General features: G+C 42.6%; 1 protein-coding gene across 2 annotated transcripts; it reads left to right on the top strand.

Annotated features, from left to right (window-relative positions):
• Positions 1-1,135: 1,135 nt before the first annotated feature.
• Positions 1,136-27,676, top strand: wdr33 (WD repeat domain 33). 2 transcript variants are annotated; one of them, XM_017495546.3, is made up of 23 exons: positions 1,136-1,339; positions 8,486-8,711; positions 8,842-8,910; positions 8,997-9,101; positions 9,808-9,903; positions 9,987-10,138; positions 13,581-13,678; positions 20,513-20,639; positions 21,815-21,969; positions 22,069-22,147; positions 22,267-22,377; positions 22,675-22,769; positions 22,992-23,078; positions 23,356-23,495; positions 23,692-23,841; positions 24,227-24,946; positions 25,023-25,071; positions 25,159-25,378; positions 25,618-25,692; positions 25,838-25,980; positions 26,067-26,168; positions 26,348-26,545; positions 26,802-27,676. In XM_017495546.3, exons 2-23 carry the CDS (start codon positions 8,508-8,510, stop codon positions 26,909-26,911), a joined length of 3,285 nt encoding a protein of 1,094 aa, XP_017351035.1. In that variant the 5' UTR covers positions 1,136-1,339; positions 8,486-8,507; the 3' UTR covers positions 26,912-27,676. The 2 variants fall into 2 exon arrangements, with proteins under 2 accessions (XP_017351035.1, XP_017351036.1); XM_017495547.2 differs by lacking the exon at positions 26,067-26,168 and having other exon boundaries at positions 1,137-1,339.

Here is a 27,676-nt window from a genome sequence, read left to right as displayed (position 1 = left end):
AGCATGTTCTAACATGTTTCTAGCATGTTGCTACCATGTTTAGAATTTGCTGGCATATATGTTGATAGGAATACATTAGTGTAAAACATGTCACTTCCTCTTGCCAGCAGGTGGCGGTATAATGATAGCTGAATATTGGTATGTAGATGTCTTCAGGGCAGGATTAGTATCAAATATGTGAAGTTTGGTGAAGATTGAACATTATATGTCTGAGTTAATGTAAAACATTTCTATAACTGAATATCGGCATGTAGATGTCTTCGGACCGGGACTTTTATCAAACTTGTGAAGTTTTGCGCAGATTAGACATCGTGTGTTTGACTTATAACAACTTCCTTTTTCATGGCGAAACATCGAAATTTGTGAGACCGACATGCCCACGCCATGCAGAAAAAAACTCAAAAGTTTCTCAATTTAGCATCGTCAATGTGTTTAGATGAGACTGACTGAATATGATATCGATCTGATGAAACCTCTAAGAGGAGTTCGTTAAAGAACGAGGCCTGGAAATGGCAAAAATTTAAGAGAAAAATCAAAATGGCTGCCTTCCTGTTGAGTGTAGGGCATGGGTTCAAGAGACGTTTTTGTACGTATTGGCATCTTACACAAGTTTACCGAATTTCGTTAATGTAGGTGAAACGTAGCGCGAGGCGCCCATCGGTGAAATTTGGTAGGTGGCGCTAACAAGCCATTTTGCCACGGCCGATTGTGGAACCCCTATCAAATGTAAATTTTCACACTGGCATAAAGTTGGCTTGATGTTGGACGTTCGATATTCGCAGATATGTGGAAATTAAGGGACCGTCTCTAAAGTTTCGTCATTGGTATACATGTTTCTAACTTCAATAGCATTTGAAGGGAATGACGTACAGCTATAACGCAATCTTTTAGATTTTTGATATTTATTAAAATAAACTATTAAATCATATGTGATATATATATGTTGTAATCAATTGTTATTTATATTTACATTTATACTTTATTATTATATTTATTCGATTTGCAGTGTAAAATAAATGAATGGATGGGTACTGTACGTACTTGACTGCGTAATAGCGTCATCACGTCAACTCAAGTCGTTCTGACGCTGCTGACACTCCGGTTGCGTAATGACGTCATCGCGTAAACCCCGAGCAACAAGACGAGGACAGAGGGAGGGGGAAGAGAGAGGGAAAAAAAGGCTTCAAGATGGCGGCCGAGAGTGATTTGCGGTGCATGTTGACAATCTAATTGCACGCTGGGGACGTTTTTGGTATTGTATTTTCGTTAAGAGAATACAGAAGAGTCGTGAATAAAAAAAATAGCTTTATAGACTCAGTCAGCACTGGATATTTTTGCGGTGAGTTCTCAAGAATATGATGGGAAAAAGCAAACAAACACGCATGTCTGTGACCGGGGCGCCATTTAAACATTTATACACGCCGTGTGAGGAAAGCAGGATCAATGTTTAAAGGAATAAAAATTCTATTTTTAAAAGCATTTTATTTGCCAACAAATAAAGCAATATTTACGCTAAGTTCCCTTGTAGAAATGTAGGAATAAGGTTTGTAAAGGGTTGGCGCATTTAGCTAGGTAAATTAGCGAGAATTAGCTCGCCATTAGTCATTGTGTGTGTATTAGTGGTGTGTGTTGCTAGAGTTTCCTCCACGAAAACCTCTTTTTAGACATTTTATAGCTTAAATGTCTATCACAAACACCCACTCAAAAAAAAAACTATTACATTTTGAGCGTCCGTGAATTAAAACATTTCCAATGTTACATGCTAATCTCTCACATCCGCCGCGGATTTAAAAAATTCCGCCGAGTGACGTGTTCATAGAACTCGTACTCGATTATTCTAAATATATTCGAATACATAACTCCTTATAACGTCGCGTTAAACTGCTGTACAACAAAAAATACGATCTAAATTTGTGACTAAAGTGACCAAATCCAGTCGAAAAACCCAGTCAAACCGTCCTTACTTTGGCTCGTGACGCTAGCTAGCATACACACTTATTAGCAAGTTATTCCATTTAATAGATATAACCTTTCATTATAACCCCAGTTATAATCAAAACACTTCAGCAACCTTTACGTAGTTCTCTAACATGAAATAGATAGCAGTATGTGTTAGAAGTTTTCTTTGCTAGCTCTCAGCCGTTAAAGTTATGCTAACTGTCCAGCTTAGCTAGCAATCTGTTTGTTTTTAAATTAATAGAAATGTACATTCAGAGAGGTCTAACTTCATGGTCAAATTAAGTAAAGATTAACATTGTGTTATTGTATTCAAGTCACCAGGTTACTTTGCTGTCTTGCTAATTATCTAATTTAGAGTTGAAGTAAATGGGATGCTAGTCAGAGAGTTATTTATTTATTTAAAAATATGAATATCGTGTGTATTAATGTGTGAATTGTATTTCTTTGTTTGCTTCGTGTACTGTTTTTTTTTTGTTTGTTTGTTTTTTTGTTTAACAGGTTCTCATTTATGGTTTAGCCAAACCTAACCAGCAAATAAATATCTACAGGAGCATACGCACACACCTGACTTATCACTAATAATAATCTCCCAATTATTCAGATGATACAATTTAGAGGATTCACCTTTTTTCTTTTTTTTAAATGATGCACACTTGAAACTGTACCGATAATACGTTTGCACATGTATACCTTTTTTAAAAAAAGAATTAAATACGATAAGTTTTTCTGTGCGCACACGACCAGAGGTTTGAAGGAAAACTCCACTCTGAAACGCATGAAACGTGATTATACGGAAATATTTGCGACGAGATGAGTTGATGCTGTAGTTTGTTATTCCCGTGATAGGTTAACGAACATTTGTAATTCCTTGTGCAGTCACAAGAGTGTTTATTAACAGCGGGGAGAAGTTTTGCCGAGATGTCTCGGACACGGGTTTTATCGTCGTCGTCGTAATAATGAGAAATCCGGCGGAGACGTTGACGCGAACGCCGAGTCCCGGAATGCAACGCGGCTATCGTTTGAAGGTTTAGAAGCTGATCTGTGTGTAAATGATGGGGTGACGGAGCTGGACAGACTGAAGGACCTGAAAACTAAAGCGCCGCTGCATCGCTGTCTTTAGGTCGGCGGGAAGTGAGGAATAATGCTGCCTTCGTGATAATTGGGAACTTGGACGTTTTTTCCAATCCAGCCCCCTGGATTTCTCACGTTAGGGCGTTGGCTTGAACTCGGGTGTTTAAAGTCTGAAATAATACGAATACTCGCAACGAGCTCTCTGCGAAAACTGGAATTCAAGTGGTGTTTGGTTCGTGTGTAGTTTATTTTTAAAGTGGATGTGAGGAAAACAACACGAAAGAGGAGTTTGAGCGAAATAAATGTAGCAGGATGTGAGTGAACGTTTCAGGATTAATTATCACCCAGTATTTATCCGTTTCGTATATAAACCGAAACTCAAAAGGCCACTTAAATCACCCTAGATTGCGCTGGTCGTACCTTGTCTTTCTCGTCCGTACGTCTCACGCTTACGAACACGCTGCTGTGTTCGTAAGTGACGTTTCGGAGGGGGGGGTTCAACTCAACTTTATAGTCTTGGGTTACCCGTAGCAATATAAGGACGTAGGCGCTTTCAGACGCTTCGGTGCGGACGAGCAGCTTCCGGAAAACGCCGGTGTAGACCGGGACTGTGTTTTTAAACTTGAAAGAGAAAATTCTTTCAAAAAATATTCCTCAGAGATGAGTTTATTAGCACTACATGCATGTCCTGGTTTATAAAGAGTCATGAAGACCTGGACTTGCTGTTAGGAGTTTTTGTACGTGTAAATGTATAGTTGGTTTAATTCATCAACAATATGTATCCAAGATAGGCTTAGGTTTTTATTCAATACACCAAAGAAGTCTGAATGTACCGTTTTACAGTTTCTAATGAACGCTCCTGGACCTCAAACTAGAGTCAGTGTTTTTATATTTCTCTTTCCAGTGTGTTCAAGTGTTCACCGCTTGCATGCTCAAAGAAATGAGTTGAGATGTTTGTTTTTTTTTGTTGTTGTTGTTTTTTTTTACTACAGTGTGGGGTGAACTTAATCTGTTTCTGTCATGATGTGCTGTATATATTCACATGATGATGATGATGATGATGATGGTTTTCTTTCCCTGAAGGTTTTATGGCTTGTGGGAACAGATACGTCAATCAGGTTTATATGAAATGTTCATTAGAAAGGCTGATTTGCTAATTCAATTTTGCTCATATTGAATAAAGTACACCCCCACCCCCACCCCCCCCCACCCCCAAATTAGTTAAAATAAATGTATATAAAATTATACCCATGGTTTGCAAAAACTGTTGACGTTGAGAAATGTTCACTTGGCTGGATTATTTCCTGTTCTGTGGATGATTTTTATATTTACATTTACGCTACTATCGGGTTCATGAAGTTTTTGGCCGAATGAACTTTCTGTGACTCCAAACGTCTTTGTTTTTTTTTCCTCTCCAAATTTCAGATTTATAATATAGTCCTACTGTAACATACATATGCGAAGCATAAGTGAGTAAAAAAAAAAAAAAAAACCCCAAAGGGATGTTCCTCGCACTGGTTCATCAGTCTAGTAGGAAGTGTTGTATATGTCGCGGAAAATAATCCACGCCAGGGTGGTGATGCGGCCCAAACTGTAAGACGTTCAGAGATTCTATGCACCGACGACCTCGTCTGCCGTCGTTTTGATTGTCGTCGTGATCCGCGTCTCAAATCGAAAACCCTCGACCTCGCATTCCAAAGTGTTTACTAATCTAGCAAATCCAGAAGAACTCCAGTAGTTTAAAAAATAAATAAAAATTACACTGCCTGTAGAAAACTGGTTTGTGTTAGGGCCCAATAACAGTCTAGAATAGTACAAAAGTACTCACTTTAAAAGACGGCGCTAATTTGTTTAGGCTACGTAGAAGGATGGGGGAATGCGTCTGTTTTTATCACTGATCTTTGCTAGTGCAGAGTGACCGGAGAGCACAAAATCCAGTATTTCTGATCAAGTTGTAAAACCAATCAATGGAACAAAAGGAGCTTTTGCGAATTAGTTTCTCGTCCCTGATTTGTGAGTCAAGCAAACCCTAGTTTGGGGACTCGTTTACCACAGAATAAGATTAACCCGGAATGGAAAAAAAACCGTCAAAAGGATACGTGGACGTTTCATACGAATTCAAGTTTCAACGGTACGCACCGAAATAGTCGGTATGTGTAATCATTTTCCAAAGGGAAACGTTTTTAGAGAGCGTGTAACGTGCGCTGTTTAAGGCATGAGACCCTTCAGAACGTGCCGACTTATTTTTGCCCCCCACCCCCTGAAGATTATTTTCTACTAACAGTGTATCCTGAAGGGTTTTATTCCTCTTTTACCACAGCAGCATGTCAAAAACGAAAAAACGTTTAACGTTCTAGTTACGTGTAATGTTTGTTCCTGTTATCACTTACGTTATAGCAGCTACAAACTGTTTTCTGTCTGTTTATACGAAGCGTCCCGCGTACAAGTCTCCGCGAACGATCCGTCACTATAGAAACGGTGGCGTATCAGAACGAGCGCGCTAACGTAAACCCGATTCGCACCTGCACTGCTGTCGGAAGAGTCGAATAACGATCTCGGTTAAATAACGCTGCAGGATTTTTAAACCCGAGCGAGTTTATTTTTCCTTCGGAAAACTTTTACCGGGTTCTTTAACCGAATAATTGAATCCTTTGGCCATGGTTGCAGTAATCTGTGCGTTATCGTAGCGGGGTGAAAAGCATGAATTCACTCGCTCACCTGTCTGTGTGAACGCTCCGGAGGGGGGGGTGTATTCGAATTTGCTTACATTCCTTGCTCAGGAATGTATTCGAATTTAGGAAATACGACTCTGTATTTAATCTTCCTGTACTAACGAAACGGAATTTTATCCTGAGGTATCCAGGGTTTCTAGGAAAAACGCGTTAATGTTTGACGTGAGCTAACAGCGTCGACTGACCAGAATGTGTACATGTTGGTTTACTAGCTCTGTTAGTGTAGACTGATAAATAAAATCGATCAAAAATATTAAATGTAGTCGGTACTCGTGGCTGTAATGAGTCATCGGTTGACGTTTAAGGGGTTTGGGAACGAGTAACAAGGCACACTCGTGTCCAGAAAAGCTTACCGGATGGAAAAACCCGTTCATCCAATAGAGAGTAAGGATTTATTTTTTTTCTTTTTCTTGTTAGGTTGGTAATTAGACCTTTTCACGATAACTACGTTCGTTGGACGCAGAAATAATCGCGATAAACGATGATAGTCATTTTAAGACCATTTTATGCCACTGATGTACTGATAATATAACAGCATGATGACACAAGTACACGCTTTCAAAGCGTGACGAACTTCTAAGTCTTAAGCGGATTCAGACTTTGGAACTGGAATGCGCAAAATAATGAAATATCCTAAATAAATGAAGCAAAAATCATCTAAAACCTCACGACCGACACAATAATAAATGGACCGGAATACGATATCGGGAGTTCTTTATGCTTTAATTCTTCATTGTACGTGTTCCAGCGCCTCAGGTTCGCTCGTGCGTCCGCGTCGTTTTGTGCAGAAGCGAGTCGTAACGTCGTTTTCACGTTGTGCGGAAATGTCCGATTAATCTCGCGTACAGGACGCGTTTGGGCGAGTTAAGTAATTAACCCACTAGTAAAGCGCTTCAGTTTACCGCCGTCGTCTCACTGTTCTTCAGCTCGCGCAGTTTAAACGGCTCGATCCCCGACTTTATTGTAGATCATATACGGTTACGCATGTTACGTATGCGGTATGTTATAATTAAAATCAGTGCTAGCGTTTGCTATACATCTTAAATTCCGGTGTTTGCATTCGAACGTGCGGTTTTATGGCTAAAATGTTCGACATTCATTCTTGTGTTTAAAAAAAAAAACACGCGGGTGAAAACAAGGGGCGATCTCGAGATCAGCGAAAATGATCCAGGTCACGTCCGCGCATCGTGGGATGAGTCGATAACGTCCGTCATGACAGGACTAGAGTAAACTGCCTTAAACGGAGCGCCTCGTTTAAGAAACCAAGAGCCCAGAGACACGCTATTCTTATCCTGCGAGTTCCACCTAACACAAATTCTTTCCTATCTAATATGCTAATTTATACGAATTGTGCCCTTGTTAGTTTCGTACGTCGTTCCGCTCGTCACCGGTACCCGGTGTTCACGTGTGTGAACGAAAAAGGAGACGTGTAGCGACGCTCAGACTCCAGTCAAAGTGAAGTTTAGGTTAAATATGAAATGACGAAGGTCATGTTCACTTTCACCGGAAATTATCATCCGCTTAAAATGTTATAAAATGCTGTAAAAGTTTATCCCTGAAGTGAACTGGATAGCAAAAGACAAGAGAAGTCCCTGAACGTTACACGTAAATCGCCGTGCTGGCATTATACAGAATAGAATCGTAAAAAATGTAATATAAAAAGCCTTTCTCCGTTCACTCGTTCTACCGGATTTCAGATCTAGTATGTTTAAGAGCAACGTTCAGTTGTACGTTTTATTTATATATCGTGCGTTTTTATATAATACAGTATACATAAATGCAGCGGTGTTATGGATGACAGTAAGGGTCTCTGTTGTGTTATTGGTGTTGCCGGTGGTCCGCGTTAGAATAATTTATGAATGTCGAACGCCGCAGACGAGAGGGAGGGAGCGCGCGTTTTGCGCTTGTGTGATAATGACTGGGACGTCGGACGCAGAGTGTGTTCCCTTTTCTCCTTAATTGAACGCGTCCTAGCTTAAACGTGCGATACAGAAAGGGTGAGAAGTTCCCATCATCGTTTTTTCCTAATATATTTCTACGTGCCGTTTCCGTCCCTCGTGTATTTTAAAGCACTCTGCACGCAGCCGTGTGAGGGGTTGTGTGTCGGTCGTTTTATTGTACAGAAAGAAAAGCAGAAATTCACATTGATGTGTTTTTTGTTTTTTTTTTTGTTTTTTTTTAAAGAAGTGTGGATGACTTTTCTGTAGGGTTCTGTGTTGATGTCCTGCTTTATCAGCCTAAAAAGACATTTTGTGTCCTGATGAATTCTTTATGATCGCGTACGACGTTGAGGTCTGACGCTGGTCTCGTACGACTGTCATTTGTAAAGAGAGGATCGATTTACTGTGAGGATGTGACTGTTCGGTACTCGCGTCGCGTTCGGCGTAACCCAGGTCTTTTTCCGTCTCCGGTGGACATTCCAAACTGAGGGGTCATTTTTGTTTGTTTTTTATTATTATTATTATTTCTTATGTCGGCGATTCTGAGATTTAGTCGAACGCCGCGTTCGAGCTCCGAGACCTACCGTGTACGTTGTCTTCAAAATGAGGGGGGGGTAATTTTTCTTCAGCTCTTAATTAATTGAAGTTAAATTGATCTGATCCAAAAGACACGACTCTCGTTTCTAAGCGCAGAAACCGTACGGGTCGGAATGTATCGACTTGTTTATGTGAGGACGGAACGTTAGTCGCGGCCAGCAGTTGATCGTTCTCGCTTGTCCACAGGCGTAGCTGAAGGCGCACCATCATGGCGACGGACATCGGCTCCCCGCCGCGGTTTTTCCACATGCCGCGGTTCCAGCACCAGGCGCCTCGGCAGCTCTTCTACAAGAGGCCGGACTTCGCGCAGCAGCAGGCCATGCAGCAGCTCACCTTCGACGGCAAGCGTATGAGGAAAGCGGTGAACCGCAAGACCATCGATTACAACCCGTCCGTCATCAGATACCTCGAGGTAACTTTAAAAACTCCCATCAGTCGCGTGTGTGTGTGTGAGCCATTCAAACCCACCTACATAATCACGATGCGATCTTGATTTAAAAAAGTTGATAAGCTTTACCTGATGTTTACGTTTTCCCGGACAGAATCGTCTGTGGCAGCGGGATCACCGAGATTTGCGCGCTATCCAACCGGATGCAGGTTGCTTTAACGACGTGAGTGGTTTGACGTGGCTTATTTTCAGCCTTTTGGACCATCAGGCTGTTTTTCTTACCGTGTGTGTGTGTGTGTGTCTCTACAGCTTGTCCCTCCTGTCGGTATGCTTAATAACCCCATGAACGCCGTCACCACGAAGTTCGTCCGGACATCCACGAATAAAGTGAAATGCCCGGTGTTTGTAGTAAGGGTAAGTTTCTTTCCGTGCCTGCGTCGTGATGTTTTGCGAAAGAGGCGACACCAAACGTAGCGGCCATTTTGTCTACGGAATGAGGTTACGGGATTCGTCCTGACATTTAAGGTGACTTGAAAATGAAACATGGCTAAGCGTTCACTCGTGCGTTTATTTTAAACTCCTGTAGCGTCTTATTTGAGATGGTAAATGGTCTGCACTTATATAGCGCTTTTATCCAAAGCGCTTTACACTGTGTCTCATTCACACACACACACACACACACACACACACACACACCAATGGTAACAGAGCTAAGGCGCTAACTTGCCATCAGGAGCAACTTGGGGTTCAGTGTCTTGCCCAAAGACACTCCGGCATGTGGAGTCACGTGGGCCGGGAATTGAACCGCCAACCCTACGATTAGCGGAGAACCCGCTCTACCGCCCGATCCGATTTTCAGTGGACCGAGTGTGCGCGCTCAATTAGGTTTAAATGCGAATTATGCTTTACGTAGTACGAGCGGAATCTTAGTAACATGTTTTCGTGTCGAATTCGAGAACGAAGTGAAACGTCACGTCGCTGCAGTCCCAATTCTCCGTAGAGTATATGTAGGACATGACGTCTCGGTTGTTTTCTCGTAATTTATTTATTTATTTAAGCTCTGAAGTTGCTGTTCTCATCTCTGTTCTTTCTTTCCTCCTTGTCCTGTTTGAACACACAGTGGACGCCTGAAGGCAGGCGACTCGTAACCGGTGCCTCGAGTGGCGAATTCACGCTGTGGAACGGCCTTACCTTTAACTTTGAGACTATTTTACAGGTAAGTCGACCTATACGTAGCGCAAACGACCCAAGACTCAGAAACGCGTAGCGGCTACTGACTCTGGCGTTACCTTCTCACAGGCTCACGACAGCCCGGTGCGAGCAATGACGTGGTCTCACAACGACATGTGGATGCTGACCGCCGACCACGGCGGCTACGTGAAGTACTGGCAGTCCAACATGAACAACGTCAAGATGTTCCAGGCGCACAAGGAGGCGATTAGAGAGGCCAGGTCTATACCCAATCTACCCTTTTCTGTAGTTAACCCAAGAAGCGTGTGTAGGAGGTGTCCCTCGGGGTCCTCCGTCCTTATATACTTCTCCCTGTGCTGCTCGATGATGTTGTCCTTGATTATTGACACGTGTATGTGTGTGCTGTTGCAACACTGCATTGATTTGTCACCTGTGGCTCATAAGTTATGTATCCTGGATTTTTCTCTACATAATGTACAGAAAAAGGTTTTACCTCCTTTTTTCCACATTTTAAATAAAGAATTCACATTTATCTATATGCTAAGGTTATTACAACCACAGACTAGACACGGTGAGACACACAGGGGCACAGAGTCTTTACGGTACTGACGTGCACTCACAGCACACGGTCCATTTCACACCGCTACATTACCCGAGAACGGTCATGACCTTTATTTAGTTTTGAAATAAAGATTTAATCCTGAAGTTTTTTTTAAATAAAGATTAAAAAAACGAATAAAGATTAATAGAATAAAGATGACAGATTTCCATGCAGATGATCCCCACTTCTCATCTGGGAACTATTATCATTTGTAAAGCCTGCAGCACAGCGTGACCTCTCACTGCTACTCCTACTCTCTTTCACTCCCGGGTCACATCCAAAGAGAGAGATCAAATAAAGTTGGTCGTTATGGGTCCCCAATTACCCCACCCCCACCCCCTTTACGTTCTCACTCTTGGGTTTCAAGAGTAAAAAGCCACATTTTGGTGTCATTCCACCCACACACACACACACACACACACACACACACGAGGTTAAATAGGGACAGGAACGTAAAAGGCCATTGTGTCTTTTTTTTTTTTGTTGTTTTTTTTTTGTTGTTTTTGTTTTTTGCTTTGTATATTTTCAGCCTTTAACGGATAAACAGTGGGAAATCTTCGCTTGCTTTCAGAGGTAGAATTTTGTTTATCTGGTGCACAGGAGTTCCTGTCCGAGTCAAACGGAACGTTAAAAATTAGGTTAAGTTTGAACATCATAGTGAACCACAACAGCTAGTTGTTTTTTTTGTTTTGTTTTGTTTTTTTTGTTTAGTTTTTGGGAGGAACTAATGTTAACTCTTGCCCAGGGACTAGCATTTGTCTGGAGTGTGGTTATAGAATAGAATCACGATTACGGATTTATTTTTAATATCTAAACCGCAGTGGGCTGAGTGTAAAGCAAAAGGATACAGAGCAACCACACATCATGATGTATACTCGAACCATACTCAAATAGGAAATCCTCTCACTGTTATGGAGTACCGTCATCTGATCTGTTCTCTTTTGGCAGTTACGTTGATGTAGTGTTTCCTGCATGCAACGATCAGCCATAACGTTAAAACCTTGTGAATAACGTTGATTGATTATCTTGTTATAATGGAACCGGTCAAGGGGTGGGATATATATTAGGTATCGAGTGAAGAGTCACTTCTCAAAGTTTGATGTGTTGGAAGCAGGAAAATGGGAAGGCGTCAGGAGGCGAGCGATGTTTACGAGGGAGAGATTGTGATGGCTGGATGACTGGTTCAGAGCACTTCCAAAACGACAGGTTTTGTGGCAAAACCTACCTACGCAGTAGTTAGTACCTACCAAAAGGGGTCCAAGGAATGACCGCGACAGGGTCGTGGGCGCCCAAGGCTCATGGGTGGGCGTGGGGAGCGAAGGTTAGCACGTCTAGTCCGATCCGACAGAAGAGCCGCTGTAGCACAAATTGCTGAAAGTCAATACTGGTTCTGATAGAAAGGTGCATCACAGCTTGCTGTGTATGGAGCTACGTAGCTGCAGACCGGTCAGAGTTCCCGTGCTGACACCTGTCCACCGCCGAAAGCGCCTACAAGGGGCACGTGAGCATCAGACCATGGAGCAATGGAAGAAGGTGGCCGGGTCTGATGAATCACGTTTTCTTTTACATCGTGCAGGCGGTAGGGTGCGTGTGTGTGTGTGTGTGTGCGTCGCTTACCTGGGGAAGAGTTGGCACCAGGATGCAGTAGGGGAAGAAGGCGAGCCGGTGGAGGAAGTGCGATGCTCTGGGCAATGTTCTGCTGAGAAACCTTCTGCTGGCAGTCATGTGGATGTTCCTTTGACACCTACCACCTACCTAAACGTTGTTCCAGACCGAGTACACCCCTTCAAGGCAACGGTATTCCCTAATAGCAGTGACCTCTTTCAGCAGGATAATGCTCCCTGACATACCGCAAACATTGTTCATGAACTGCTTGAGGAACATGAAAGAGTTCAAGGCGTTTACTCGGCCTCTGAATCCCCCAGATCTCAATCCGATCGAGCGTGTGTGGTGTGTGCTGGACAAACCAGTCCGATCCACGGAGGCCCCACCTCGCAGCTCGCAGGACTTAAAGGGTACGCCACCAGATGCCACAGGAAACCTTGCGGAGTCCGTGTTTTGACGGGTCCGTGCTGTTTTGGTGGCTCGAGTGGGACCTACACAATATTAGGCAGGTGGTTTTAATGTTATGGCTGAGCAGTGTACATTTTTATTGCTATTTATAACAATCCCAAAACTTTCGATGTCTTACGATTTTGGTCCCCTTGCTACGTTGAGGACATGAAAACCGCACTCCCTTTTTTTTTTTTATTTTTTTTTTTTTAATGATAAAATTCAGACCACAATTAAACAAGCAATTAAAACTCACTTGAGTGTAGAAACCGATTCACTGAAGGTTGCATTGAAATATCCACGTTTGATCGGGGTTAGGTTTGACACGTGAATCCGTCAGCCTCGGTATAGCGAGCCAACAGAAAGCAAGTAGGTGGGGTTATGGTCTCTTTGCTCGATATTATTAAGTAGTAATCACACCAAACAGTTTCCTCGCTGTTTTGTTGTATTACCGTTGCCTGGCGCACATCTCGGGGGTGGGGATATCCGGCCCATCCACTGACGTTGTTTTCTTCCCGCCTGCCTGTTAGCAATGTTTGCACTTTGGCAATCTCTGTATTATCCACTGCATGGTTTTGTTCTCTTTTGGAAATTTGCCCTTGGTCCCATGGGTGATGTTTTAGCATCGTAACTCAAATCTGATCATGTGAACACAACCAAGCAATAGCATCCCTTTCCCTGTGTATGACTATGGATGGATGTGGGAGGTTATTATTATTATTATTATTATTATTATTATTATTATTATTATTATTAAACAAACACTTGGTTCCACTGCTTCTTTAATGCTTGTAGTTGTTGTGGATTTGGAACAGGGTTTCCGTTTGTAGCTGGAAGTTTTTGGTGAAGTCGTAGTGTTGTTAGCATCTTGCTGTTCCAGTATGCTGCTTGAACGAGAATCAGATCTAAAGTCTTTAATTCACAGACGGTTTAATTGGGACACACTTACTACAGAAACCTCTCTCCCAGAAAGCTGGGGGTGTCTCAGTCCCACAAAGAGCTGCTTTGTTATCCTTCATTATTGATTTCTTTTCCTGCTATGTCTTCAGTTTCTCTCCCACGGATAATAAATTTGCCACTTGCTCTGATGACGGAACCGTGCGCATCTGGGACTTTCTGCGCTGCCACGAGGAAAGAATTCTAAGAGGTACGTTAATGACCGACCTGAAGACACACTTTGTCAGGGGAATTTAAGAAAAGAAAAAAAGAAAAAAAAAGGGAAACGGGCAACACACTCAAATGGGGACTGTATATGTCTTCTGTGTTTACAAAATCGAATGTGCACTCCGTTCACACGTTTCTGCACCTCATTACCTCTCCGTTTCATAAAATGATCCTTCTGTCAATGTGCTAAAGATTTTTTCACTCCACAGTATTGTAGGTGAAATCAGTGACCTTCCTGCATAGGTCCCCCTCCGACGTCATTGTGTCTCGGGTGTGTGGGGGAAATGTTTTAGGTTTACCAGTACCTGCTTTTTGTTATTATTATTATTATTATTATTATTATTATTTAAATATCTACTGTGGGGGAAAATAAGTACTGGACGCATCAACTTTTGTTTCAGTAAATATATTTCCAATGAAGTTATTCACATGAAATTTTCACCAGACTTCAGTATTGACTCAAGAAATCCGGAAATATAAAGAATTCACAACATTAAAGTCCTTAAAGTTGTGTGTAATAAAGTGGAAGGACACGGGAAAAAAGTGTTGAACACGCTAAGAAAAAGCAGTTCTCCAAGGCAAGGTAAGGCAAGGAACCTGCTGAAATCTGTAAGTAATTACACCCCCTATCTGTGGAAATGCATATCAGCAGGGTTAGTAAACTGATGGTCTATAAAAGGCTTTTTGTTACCAAGGTGTCACACAAGAAACATCTCATGACGGGTAAAAGCTAAGAGCTCTCCCAAGACCTTCTCAACCTTATTGTTGTGAAACATATTAATGGAATCGGATCGAGACGTATTTCAGAACTTCTGAATCTTCCAGTAGACATCACTGGGGACATTATCCGCAGGTGGAAGCGACATCACTCCGTCATCAACCGGCCACACACGAAGCTCCTTGCAAGATTTCTGACCAGGGAGTCAGAAGAATAGTCAGAAGAGTAGCCCAAGAGCCAAGGACCACTCGGAAAGCGCTCCAGAAACACTTGGAGGCAGCAGGTGCCATCGTCACAGAGAAAACGATAGGCGATGCTCTCCACTGCTCACGCTCACCCCACAGACTGCATTACTAAAGAAAAGGCATGTCGAAGCTCGCTTAAAGTTTGCTACGACTCATCTGGACAAGTCTATGAAATACTGGGAGAGTGTAGTCCGGTCAGACGAGAGCAAAACTGAACTTTTCGGCTGTCATACTACACACCGTGTTTGGAGAAGAAATGGCACTGCACATCACCCTAAAAACACTACACCAACAGTGAAGTGTGGAGGTGAAGCATCATGGTGTGGGGCTGTTTTTCATCACATAGTACTGGCAGACTTCATATAATTGAAGGAACCTTTTACCGGGAGATTCTTGAGAAGAATCTGCTGCCATCCACCAGGATGATGAAGATGAGACGTGGGTGGAGCTTCCAGCAGGACGACAATCCAAACATACGGCAAAGGGGAAACTCAATTGGTGTCAGAGGAAAAAAATCAAGGTGTTAGAACGGTCCAGTCGATCACCTGACTCGAATCCAACTGAACAAGATTTAAAGACAGTACGTTTTTAAGAACGCAGCCCATTAATTTCTTCATACGGGAAGTGTCGTGAAGCGTCATTACAAAGACTTCTCCACTAAGTATTAAATAAATTCACCTAGCGTGTTCAATACTTTTTTCCCCCGTATCATTCCGCTTTATTACACACAACTTCATCTATGGACTTTAATGTTGTGAATTCTTTATATATACAGATTTCTCGAGTCATTACTGAAGTCTGGTGAAAATTTCATGCGAATAATCTCATTGGAAATATATTTACTGTTTAAAAACGTTGACGCGTCCAGTACTCATTTCCCCCGCTGTAAATATCCTTCTCTCTTTTTCGTACATTTATAAGACAAAAATAAGCCCTAAAAATATGTCTGAGAAATGATCAAAGACAAATAATAAAATACATGTATATAATATTTAAAATATTATGCATTAAACATTCAGTGGGGGGAATAAACTACAGACAGAAAAGAACTTGAGTGAGAACTGGGCAGGAAGAGTGGAGAGGAAGGGAGATGTATACAATAAAGTGTTCTATTTCTACATCTTTTATGCTTTCCTTTCAAATAAAAACAAAAATGTATTTATAATGAAATTTTCCTTGTCCTCTGTGAGATAACACAAAAAGCCGACTCGTTCCTCTTTTGATTTTAAAAATGGCGTGACCCTGACGTCGGTATTTTTTTGATAAAATGTTCATTACCAGTTAGCCATCGATAATCCGGTCATATTAATAAATGGAACTCTTGGGAGGATGCTGTTAGAGGAAAACGGTCAGCAGCAGGGAGGGTGGTGTGATTGTTTTCCAATAACAGCATGCCTGGATGCGTTTTCTTCCTCTTCTTAACAAGTTTTCTTCTTTGTTTAAAACCAACAACATTATTATTATTATTATTATTATTATTATTATCCATTTATAGTTCTATTTAAGGTTGCGGAACGTGCACGAGATGTTCTCGCAGCTGTAGACGTTTGTGGAAAGCCACCACGTCATATAATCAGACGGCAAATAAATATGATTAAAACGGTGCTATGTATATAATTTATTTATTTTATTCCATCATTTTCATGAATGACTAAAATCATTTTTGATTTATTTTACAGAGTAGATTATTGCCTTGTAGGAAGGAAATGCAGGGAGGGAGAGGGAAAATACCAAAAATAAATGCAGGGTCTCCCAGAAGTCCGTACATAAGGGACTATATTTGCCACGCCACGTGGGTTGTGCCTTCATTACTGGTAGTTGGTGGACGTCCACGTCACGGTTGGTCCGCAACACTTCAAGTCTTTCTGAATTTGTTATGTTTACCAACAGAGTCTCGTGTGCGTGTGTGTGTGTGGGGGGGGGGGGGGGTGTGTGTGTGCTTGCAATGTGCTTGCCATTTTCCTTGTTAAAATCCATCGCAACCTGGCCACAGCTTCCCGATCCAGCCACGAGAATGATTTCAATTCTTCTTTTGTCGAAGGCATTCTTAAAGGCTACCTTTAAAAAAAAATAAAAAAAATAATTGATATATATATATATAGAGAGAGAGAGAGAGAGTAAGTATGAAAAAGTTTTGAAGGCATTTTGGGACACCCTGTTTTTAAAAGGCTATCAGACATTCCCTTCTGTACTGATTTTGCGTCGGCTGATTTTTCGTTTTCGCAAACAACCGTACATCTGCTCGGTGTTTTTAGCGTGATCTCTCAAGTTGAAGGTTTGTAGGATTTGTATGGAATTATCACAGCAGATGAACTGATTCAATTTTGGGATCGATTCAAACAGGGTCAAGGTCACATGTCCGGAATAGTCTTTCTTCAGTAGCGTCCTTCCTGTTTGAAGTATATTTTAAGGGTATTTGAAGCATACAAATAGTAACAGGAAGGACTGGACTTGGACATCCCTGGTGATGCCACTGGCATCAAGTTATACTTGTTTCATAATAATAATAATAAACGCAGATTGACATTTGCATGGGGGTTTCGAACTCCGCGATATTAATAGACACTGGAACACCCGATTACCTTCACACTAGTAATGTGACGGGAATGAAAATTTGGTTCATAAAGATTAACTAGGCCTACAGCCAAGCGCCAAGTCTTTAGAAATAATATTAACGGTCAATTTTCATGTGGTTTTATTTTATTCGTCAGTTAATAATAGCCAGTAAAAACTAAACAGGATGACTTGACCTCAAAAAAGCTGAAGTGGACCTCATGGGGAAAATTTTGAATACGTCATGCACCGTGTCCCGCAGATCCACCCCTACCTACACGTCATAGCAGCTGCCCAGCTGCTGCTTCTTATTATTATTATTATTATTGTAATATTTCTAAAGATAATCTATAGTCTTCTTCATAACAACTTGTTCTCATGTAACTTCCATTCAGAAACACATTACTGAGTCAGAGTCACAGTTCTGTTCTCTAGATTTCTTACACTTTCCTTAAACTTTAAGATGCTGTAAAAATAATAATAATAATAATAATAATAATAATAAATGCAGTCCCCTGAAGCTGATTTTTTTCTTATTTTTTCTTAGTCTTATTTTGTAGTCAACAACAACAACAACAGTGGGCCTGTGGGTTATGGCAGTGTTTTGTAGAAGTTACGATTGGCATGTGGTACGTTCAGGTGTCTATGGAACTGAAATAGAGTAAAAATATGAAGGTTTGGGTGCGAAATCTTTTAAAGCAGTAAGTAACAGTAATAAACCTGTGGGTTCTGTTTATTCAGTTAATCCAATAAAATTGTGTTTTTCTGTCATGGAAGGAATTGATCAAATTAAAGACCTCAATCTCATTGAAAATGCTTCTGCATATTTGACTTAAAATAGCAATGTTAGTATGTATGTATATATAAATTTATTTATTTAATTATAATTTTAATATTCCTATGTTTCAGTAGCGTCTGCAGTCTGACACCGGTGCTGTTCACATTTAGTAATGAAATAAATAAAGCTGTCATTGCTGGGGATTTGATGGAATGTTAGTGTGCTTACAGATCTTAAGATATTATGTATCGCATGTTTAAAATGATCTATTACCGAGTGAAATAAAATCAGAGCTTTTTTTTTGCTAAGTATTGTCCACTATTGTTCTCTAAATCTGTTTAAGGGACATAAAAAAAATTAGTACACGTCATTTTTAACACACAGAGGTCATTTTGGATGCCGCTTGATGATCTTATTATTATTATTATTATTATTTGCGACATTGTCATGTAAGCAATACAGCCGATACTGATAGATAGACCACACAGAAACCGAAATATAGTTCAAAATGATATATAAAACTGATCTTGTTTATTTTGATAGCCAAACTGCAATTCACTGGAATATCATATCACATCACGTCATGTATAATCTTTCTTCTCTGGCCTTTAGTCACTGATTTACAATGTTTTGCTAGCTTGTAATTGCATTACAACATCATATTCGGTCTAAATTGAATCTAGAATAATCCATCATCGCTCATTTTATGTCTGTTAGTACGCTTGGCGCACCAGCTGCTCTCTTCTAATACACTTACTAACTAACGTGGCTCCTGTACTGAACTTGATCTTAAACACCCATGCCCGAACAGCTTGGTGTAGATTCTCTGGAACTGCATTAGACGGATAAACACTGTTCTTTTGTAAGATATTCCCTCAGCTGGTGTTTTCATGTCTTAACATTTAACTGATGTCCGTCATGAACAAGCAGGCCATTTTGGTTCACATCGTTACTAGCACATCATCCCCCCACCCCACACACACACACACACACATACGGTCCTTCTCAGTCAGCTTTACAGATATTACTACACAGTAATTACAAACTTTTAAACAAATAAGTTTAAATATTAAAGAGACATTAAAAGAAATGTTTTAGATTTCAGTTGGTTCACTAAATGCATTGGTTTTCAAATTTGTATTGCTTTTTTAAGAACTCAAATCAAGGAATTCTATTGGTCTACACAATTTGGCAAAATGATATTGATTTTAGAGAATTCCACAGAATTCTATCGGTTCACAGAATTTCACAGACTTCTGCTGGTCTATAGAATGCTATTAGTCTACACAATCCGGCAAAATCCTATAGGTTTAGAGAATTCCAGACCTCTATCGGTCTACACGATTCCACAAAAGTCTATTGGTCTGCAGAATTCTATTTGTATACAGTATTCCGTGGAATTATTTTGGTTTAAAGTTGTTGTTACCTAATTTCTTAATATATATATATATATGTGTGTGTGTGTGTGTGTATGTATGTATGTGTATATATATATGTGTATGTATGTATATGTTTGTTTTTATCACCTGTTTCATGGAACAAGTTCCCTTTAAGGGTTTAAATAACAGGACTGAGTTTGTTTATCAATATACGATAAGGTTACTGGTTTTCTAATGCTTGATTCCTTTAGCTAATAGTCCCAAACTCTCGCTAATACTAAAAATCTGGCCCTTCAGGAAAGCGGGTTGATTTCAGATCAAGTTTTAATTGACGACTCTCGGCCGCTTTTGTAATTTTATGGTTTCGTTTATTTGGCTTGAGGGCTTCCCCTCCCCTAGTGAAATATTTCTGGAGCCTGCTGGCACACTGGAAGGCACAATCTACGTGAAATATCACACCCAAGCTGGAAACAGTCAGTATTGCGCAACACTTGTGATTAGAGACGGTACGATATATGCGCTTTGTTTCCTGATATCAATACTGAAAATTATTTTCATTGAAGCATTTCACTTATATACATCCATGCGTACATACTCATGACTTACATAACCGCAGCTTTAATGGGTATTATTATGCACTAGAAGAAATTTATAATATTTAAAGCTAGATTTTGTACAGAGTCGGATTGTATTCATCCTTTTTGAGTTGGTGCCATTTCTACTCATGAGCATATTTGACATTGCTATATATATATATAATAATTATACAATAATGGCTAAAGCAACAGCAAGGTACATTATTTTTCAGTAAGAGTTTTGAGGACGGGTGCAGCCTTAATAGATCAGAAGATAAGTGTGTGATTAATTTTTTATTCACAGCTTATACTTGGTTTTGGTGTCACTCAGATCTCAAGGCTCATTTTAATGGTCTTCGATTAGTCATTGTAGCCCATAACATTTAGTTTTTGCTGATTATCTACATTCTCTATCAGTCACACTCACACACATACGCACACACACCTAACCAGCCACTTCTGTTAAAGCACTACACCGTAGAATCGATACCGTGAAGACGGATGTAGGATGTGTTGTTTGATGGAGGGTTATTCGTGTGTTTAACTCGTTCGTATTTGTCGCTTTCCAGGTCACGGAGCGGACGTCAAATGCGTCGACTGGCATCCCACCAAAGGCCTGGTGGTCTCGGGCAGCAAAGACAGCCAGCAGCCTATCAAGTTCTGGGATCCGAAAACTGGCCAGAGCCTGGCAACATTGTGAGTTTATTATCAGGAGCCATTTTAGCCAGAAACATAAATCTGTTGCAGAACGCCGGATCTGAAACCTGTTCGACTCTGTAACGCTGCGGGTTAATTGAATGGCGGGACTGGGTGCAGATTCGTTGTGTTTTCGTGTTGACTCGGAGAAGTGGCACAGATTTATAGAAGTGATTAGATGGTAAATCCCTTTAGGAATTATGAGTTACTAGCATAACTTTTTTATCGGAACTGTGCGCGAGTCCGAGTAGACTAGCAAGTGAAGGCTAACCTAGTAAATATGGCCTACTGTATATTTGGTTAAATCGACGCGTCGGTTCAGTCCAGCGTACGTCTTTGTGTTTAGTTCTGCCTGAGTGAGAGCGATCCTGAAGGTACGTTCACACGCGCAGCGACTCGAAGCGACAAAGCGCCCGGAGGCCATTCGTTTTCTCGATGAGAGATGGCGACTCGAGAGACAGACTAGACGTGGGCGTGTCCAGCAACACGAAAAAGTTGACAAGTTTCACTTTATGCGCATTTGGAGCGACTCGGTAGAGCGTCTACCGATGGGAGAAGACGGTAAAGCGCACGTGATCCGCCGTGCAGCGTGCGAGTCCGCCGGCTGTTTCGTTTTAGCGGCAAAAATCTGGGTCATCGTCAAAAGTGGAACGTTCGTTGCGCCACACGATGATAAATGTTTCTATGGCAACCAGTAGAAGGAACGCCGACTGGTGACTTCATAATACAGCGACTGGTGACTCGCAGCGAGAAAATCCCTGTGTGTGTGTGAATGTACCTTGAGTCTTGTATAGTGGATTGTTAATCAAGCACACTATTTAGAATATTAGGCCACGCCCAGACAGTATGATCTCATAATGTAACAAAATAGCATCTTACTATGTTTTGTAATATTTTATGCCATATTCTCTAGTGCCTATACCCTTCATTGCCACTTTTTTGAGTCAGGCATTTTCACTTGTTTTTTTTTCAATTATTATTATTATTATTATTATTATTTTTATAATAGATTCCTGGACGTTTCATAGATTTAAAAAAAAAAAAAAAAAAAAGTTCTCCTTAGAACAGATGGATGGGGGGAGTGGTGCTTTAGTATTTGGCCTACTAATTAGAAGGCAAACATCTGATGTTCTGATTCTGCAGTAAAAACCTGATTTGATGATCTTGTGTCTCAGACATGCCCATAAAAACACGGTGATGGAAGTGAAGTGGAACCTGAACGGAAACTGGCTCCTGACGGCATCGCGTGACCATTTATGCAAACTGTTCGACATTCGCAACCTGAAAGAAGAGCTGCAGGTGTTCCGGGGACACAAAAAGGAAGCCACAGGTAGAAACCGAGAAACGCTGGGTTTAGGCGTATGTGCGCTGAGTCGTGTCGTGTCGTGTTTGTGTGTTCACTGACGCTGTTCGTGGTGTTTGGTCGTAGCTGTCGCCTGGCACCCAATCCACGAGGGTCTTTTTGCGAGCGGAGGCTCCGACGGATCTCTGCTCTTCTGGAATGCAGGGTATGAGCTGTTTGCTTACACACACATTTCGTTACACACAGTAATTAATTACACACGATTCTGCCAGAACCTGACGTGCGCTCTGAACACCAGTGATCTTTAAAACGTCTCGTCAACAGGGTGGAGAAGGAGGTCGGCGGTATGGAGATGGCCCATGAGGGTATGATCTGGAGCTTAGCTTGGCATCCGCTTGGCCACATTTTGTGCTCGGGGTCTAATGACCACACCAGGTATGTATTTTAAACTATAGTTTGTATGTATATGTAGTGTAAACATGCTGATAACGCAGAACAATGAACAGGTGCAGCATCAGGATAAACCAAAATAACCGACTGTAAATAACACCCATAGCTGGTTTATAATGAGGGGTAATTATTCAGAGGTGTGACTCGTATTAAAGAACGCCCTCGTATCTAAACGAACACCTGTGGTAAAAGGATAATGGACTTCATCTGCGTATCAGGGCCGAGGTGTGGCAAAAAAAATCCATTTTAAATATTCGCCAAATGTATTTCATCACCTTTCAGCAAATTCTGGACACGAAATCGACCGGGAGACAAGATGCGTGACCGCTACAACCTGAATCTCCTACCAGGAATGTCAGAGGACGGCGTGGAGTACGGTGAGCGATTGTGGATCACGTGTAGTAACTGTACGTGCATGGACTGTTGCGCAATAAACAGAGCTCTGGTGATGGACATGAGCTTCCATGCTGTGCGCTCTCAGTTCCAGAATTTATTTATTTGTTTTTTTTCTTTAACTAGTCCCGCATCCCCTAAACTGTAGGATAGTAAACCAATGCATGTCTCTCTTGGTTTTCTGAGTGTCATGTTCTGACTCCTAGATGACATGGAGCCCAACAATCTGGCCACCATTCCTGGGATGGGGATCCCGGAGCAGCTGAAAGCAGCCATGGAGCAAGAACAGACCAGTGAGGAAACTACACACACACACACACACACACACACACACACACACACAGAACGAATTTAATATCCTGCTGTAAATGGTACCCTGGACCTATAATTTAAAGTAACGGGTAATGGATACTGTGATGAAGAATATTGAGTATAGCTAATCAGAAAATTGTCAAATAAGGGTTTTTTTTTGTTTTTTTTTGAGATCCTTTCTCCTGGAAGTCCTGCATTTAGTGCCGTTTGACTCCGAAATAAAACCCGTATTAACGCATTGCTGATATTAATCATCAGATAAAGAGACAGTACCGGAAGCTGAGATGAGCATCCCAGGGCTGGACTGGGGAATGGATGAGGTGATGCATAAGGACCTGAAGAAACCTCCGACGAAGAAGGTTCCCTACGCAAAACCGATTCCCGCTCAGTTCCAGCAAGTAAGTCCGAAGTCAGCGAAATAAAAATGCATTAGAGTTATTTGTGTGTTTATTTATTTTAAATGGAGAAATCTGCAGTGAATCTTCTGCGATAAGAATGGAGGGTGGTTAAAAGTTTTAAAGAATTTCGTATGAACCCTGTTAAATGTTTACACCATATTCTACGGTATCTAATCACTACTCTTTCCTTGTTTAGGCCTGGGCAGAGAACAAGGTGCCAACTATGGTTCCAGGAGAGCCACCCAAGGAGAGGAAGGATGAGAAGGTGGATGGCAAGAAGAAGACTCAGGCTGAGATTGAGCAGGAGATGGCTGCGCTGCAGTACACAAACCCCATGCTGTTAGAGGTGAGCTAAAATACACGTTTCTCCATGTTGTTGTTCTCTGCCCGAGTGTCAGGTTCGTCTTAGTCCGCTCTTGGATTGTCCCACATGGACATCCTAAAGATTTGCACTTCCCAAAAGAGTTTACATCCATCTCCACCCTTTTTCAGAGCAGAACCTGTCACTGATACTTAAGATCTGCTTATGTAATCGTAAAAGGCGCGGGACTTTTGTCACGACCTGCTCATACTGAACATCCTTTCAACACACACAGTACTGTTAGTCTTCCTTATGTTGTCGCAAGGGAATTTTTCTTCACCCCTAAAGATCTAAATCGCCATCTGAATTTCTGCAAAGCTGCTCTGTGACAAATTTAATTGAATGAAATGATGTGCATTTTCATCTGCAGCAACTCAAGATTGAGCGAATGGCTCAACTCCAGGATCAGACCATGCCACCTTCTGGAGGCCAACCAGGCTCCATGTCATCCTTCCCTGGGCAAGGAGGTCCCATGGCTCCGCCTCCACAGGGCTTCCCTCAGTCAATGCCACCCCAGCAGTTGCCTCCCAATATGGGGCCTCCGATGGGTCAAGGTGGCATGCCCGGCCCCTATATCCCACCCGGTCAGATGGGACCTCCGGGGCCTCTGCCTCACCAGGGTCCTCTTCCTCCGCAGGGCATGATGGGACCTCCGGACCTCCACGGACCTCCCCGACACCCTGGACCTCACAGGAATATGGGGCCTCACGGCATGCCACCAGGGCCCAGGGGCATGCAGGGTCCTCTGCCAGGCTCGATGGCTTCAGGACCGCCTACAGGAGGCATGATGGGACCTCTACCTCGGGGTCAAGGTCCACCCCAGGGAGGAATGTTGCATCAGGACATGCGTGGACCAGCACCTCATGGGAACATGATCGGTACACAGGGGCCTCCACAAGGAGGAATGATGGGGCCTCCACCCAGAAATCACGGCATGGGGAACATGCACGGAATGGGGCCTCCTGGAGGGATACACGGGCCTCCGAACAATATGCAAGGGCCACCAGGTAACATGCAAGGACCTCCTCCGTATATGCAGCAGGGCAAGCCGCCACACATCGGCGAGGGAAACAGAGGACAGTTCAACCAGGTAAAAAGCGGACCTTTACTTGAATTACGTTTTGTTTTGATTTTAGTCCCAGTTTTAATCTGTATCTACTTTCTAGGGACAGAATTCTGGCCCGCAGTCAATGATGCATGGTCCTGGTGCCAAAGGTAGGCTCGAGAAACCACTTGAATTTCTTCATAGTTTCTTTATGTATTCTATTTGTCTCATCCCTGTGTTTGTGTCGCTGTATGTAGATGGACCTCGAGGGCCTCCGAACCATCACATGGGGCTTCCACCTGAGCACCAGGGCTCGGACGGAGGTTCTCAGTACTGGGGGGAGGACGGGGGGTACCAAGAGGGCTGGAGGAGACCGGGGCAGGACTTCCATGGAGATCCCAGGGGCCACCGAGGAGGTTCTGGAGGGCAATGGGAAAACCAGGAGAGGTTCCCCTCTCACGACGATGACTATGAAAGGTCAATAAAGCTATTTCGGGGTGTTTCCGGACTGCGCTTATAGTTACAGCTAAATGTTTGTGAACTTGGAGGTTGTCCGATGAACAGCTGTTCTGATTTTTGGCGAAGAGAAAATAATTTTACGAACGTACAAATTAAAACACTCGTCATTCCTATTCGGGATTGGCGATCCATAATTCATCGAGTTATATTAAAAGGTGTATATCGAGGTATGTTAATACTGTAGCGTGTCCCTACAGGTTTGACGATGGGTACGAGGACGCAGGGGACGCGTACGAGCAGAGGCCGAGGCGACCGCCACATTCCGACGATTCGTAAGTACAATACGACGTCATTACAGATTAGAAATGCACTCGTACACAAAACTGCCTGGGCGTGCTGTTCCTTCAGAATCATAATCGAATGCCGTATGGGCAGAAAAGCGTGCTGTGACGGACTCTGGAATTTTATTTGTTTTAGTTTCAGGAGAGGCGGGCACGGAGGCCGAGGAGGATACCAGGACGAGTACGGAGCGGACGAGAGCTTCGATTCTCAGGACGAGATGGGCCAGGGCTGGGGGAACGGAGGGAGAGGGAGGCCGCGTGTCGGACCACCACGTGGAGGTTCGGCTCAAAAATCACGTCATGCTTTCAGCCACACACACGCACTGAGAATCCGTCCATGAGTTTGAACATGTCGTATCTCATAGGTGGTGTAGGAAGAAAGGGGCTTCTGCCAACTCCTGATGAGTTTGCGGCTCACTACGAAGGAGGAAGAAACCAAGAGGGTTGGGAGGGAGGGCGAGACTCAGGTAGAACCACTGTAAAAAAAAAAAAAAAAAAAAAAAAAAAGTTTTGGGGTGGGAGGGACATTGTGTAGGCAGATAGTGTGAAGATAATGTGAAGCTGAACATGAAGTTGAATTGTATTTCCCACACTGTAGAAAGGAAGCGTATAATGGTGACACTGTGCTCGGTGTGTGTGTGTGCAGGTCACGAAGGCTATCGGGACGGCCAGAGAGGTGAACACAGCATGCACGACAGCCCATCTGCGGTCAGTAGGGAGCGCTCTTCTTCTCTACAGGGCATGGACATGGCCTCACTTCCACCTCGCAAGCGTCCCTGGCACGACGGCCCAGGCACCGGAGACATGGACTCACCCGGAGCCGGACCCGATGACCGAGGGGCAGGTGAGACACCAGAGGTTACACAGAGACCGTGATCTAAAGGGGACCGATTTAAAAAATAAATAAATAAATAAAATACGCCAATAGCCTCAGTTAAAACAGACATGAATTTGACACTGAAGCAAAATTACCACGCCGCATTCGGCCTCAATACTCTGGATTTATTTTAGTCCGAAAGCACACAGGCTGAATGTTGCAACTGAAATCTCGTGAACTTTTTTTCTTCTTTAATTTTTTTTTTTTCCTTTTCTACAATCAGGTCGGCCTCCACCACGTGACGACGTCGGTTACGGTCTTCCTCCATCCAGGGGCGGTAGAGGAGGGTGGGTTCGCGGTGGCCGCGGACTGAGAGGAGGCCGGGGACGGTAGGGGGAGCTACACCCTTAAGTCAGCGGGTTGGACACTGTGGATCGAGGCAAAAAATAATAAGAAACAAGGACCAAAAGAGCCGCACATCTGCTCCATCATCTCCTCCGGCTCATCGACGCCCATTTGCGCGTCGATTTTTCTCCAGTTTATCCCGAGGTCGTAGCGGCTCACGCTCTCCGTACTGATCAGAGGAACATGAGCCTGGTCGAGGCCTGTATGCTGTGACTGAGCATTCTTCAGTCAATAATTGCTCAAGCAGACCTGAATTTGACACTTGGACACACGCGTACATCGCAGATACGAGACAAGCTCACACCTTTCACTTCATTTCGGGGATTTTTTTTGTTGTTGTTTTTTTTTCTTTGTTTTTTGAACGATCCTTCCCCAAATTCTCCACAGTGCACTATTACAGAGTCTGTTTCTCACTCAGTTCTGATCTCACTCATGTTCATGTTGATGTTCAGTGGACTGGACTCTCTCGAAGCTTTCCAGCCCCGTTGTCAAAGCTTCAAAAATGCACCACGTGCGCACATCCAATCCAGCAACTGAAATACGGGACGGAAGGACGGACTTTGAAATACGCCGCATCCGGTCGTTTAATTTTATGTAAAATAATAAGAGAACAGAATTCTGTGAAGTGAGCAGCCGAGTCCCGAGGCTGCCGACTTCGTTTCGACGTGTACAGTTTGTCAAAAGCTTGTCATATTGTTTTGTGCTTTTTTTGTATGAGATGGCAATAGAAGTTTGTGCAAGATTTATATCAAA

The sequence above is a fragment of the Ictalurus punctatus genome, chromosome 20 (genome assembly GCF_001660625.3).
Source record: "Ictalurus punctatus breed USDA103 chromosome 20, Coco_2.0, whole genome shotgun sequence".
NCBI classification, from domain to species: Eukaryota; Metazoa; Chordata; class Actinopteri; order Siluriformes; family Ictaluridae; genus Ictalurus; species Ictalurus punctatus.
This window is presented reverse-complemented; position numbering and strand designations above follow the sequence as displayed.

What these genes read in the sequence shown, in the direction of transcription:
- wdr33 (XM_017495546.3), top strand. Translation starts at nt 8,508, where the DNA reads ATGGCGACGGACATCGGCTCCCCGCCGCGGTTTTTCCACATGCCGCGG. An exon ending in GGCCAGAGCCTGGCAACATT is followed by an intron (nt 20,640 to 21,814) that starts GTGAGTTTATTA and finishes CTTGTGTCTCAG; the next exon opens with ACATGCCCATAAAAACACGG. An exon ending in GCATGGTCCTGGTGCCAAAG is followed by an intron (nt 25,072 to 25,158) that starts GTAGGCTCGAGA and finishes CGCTGTATGTAG; the next exon opens with ATGGACCTCGAGGGCCTCCG.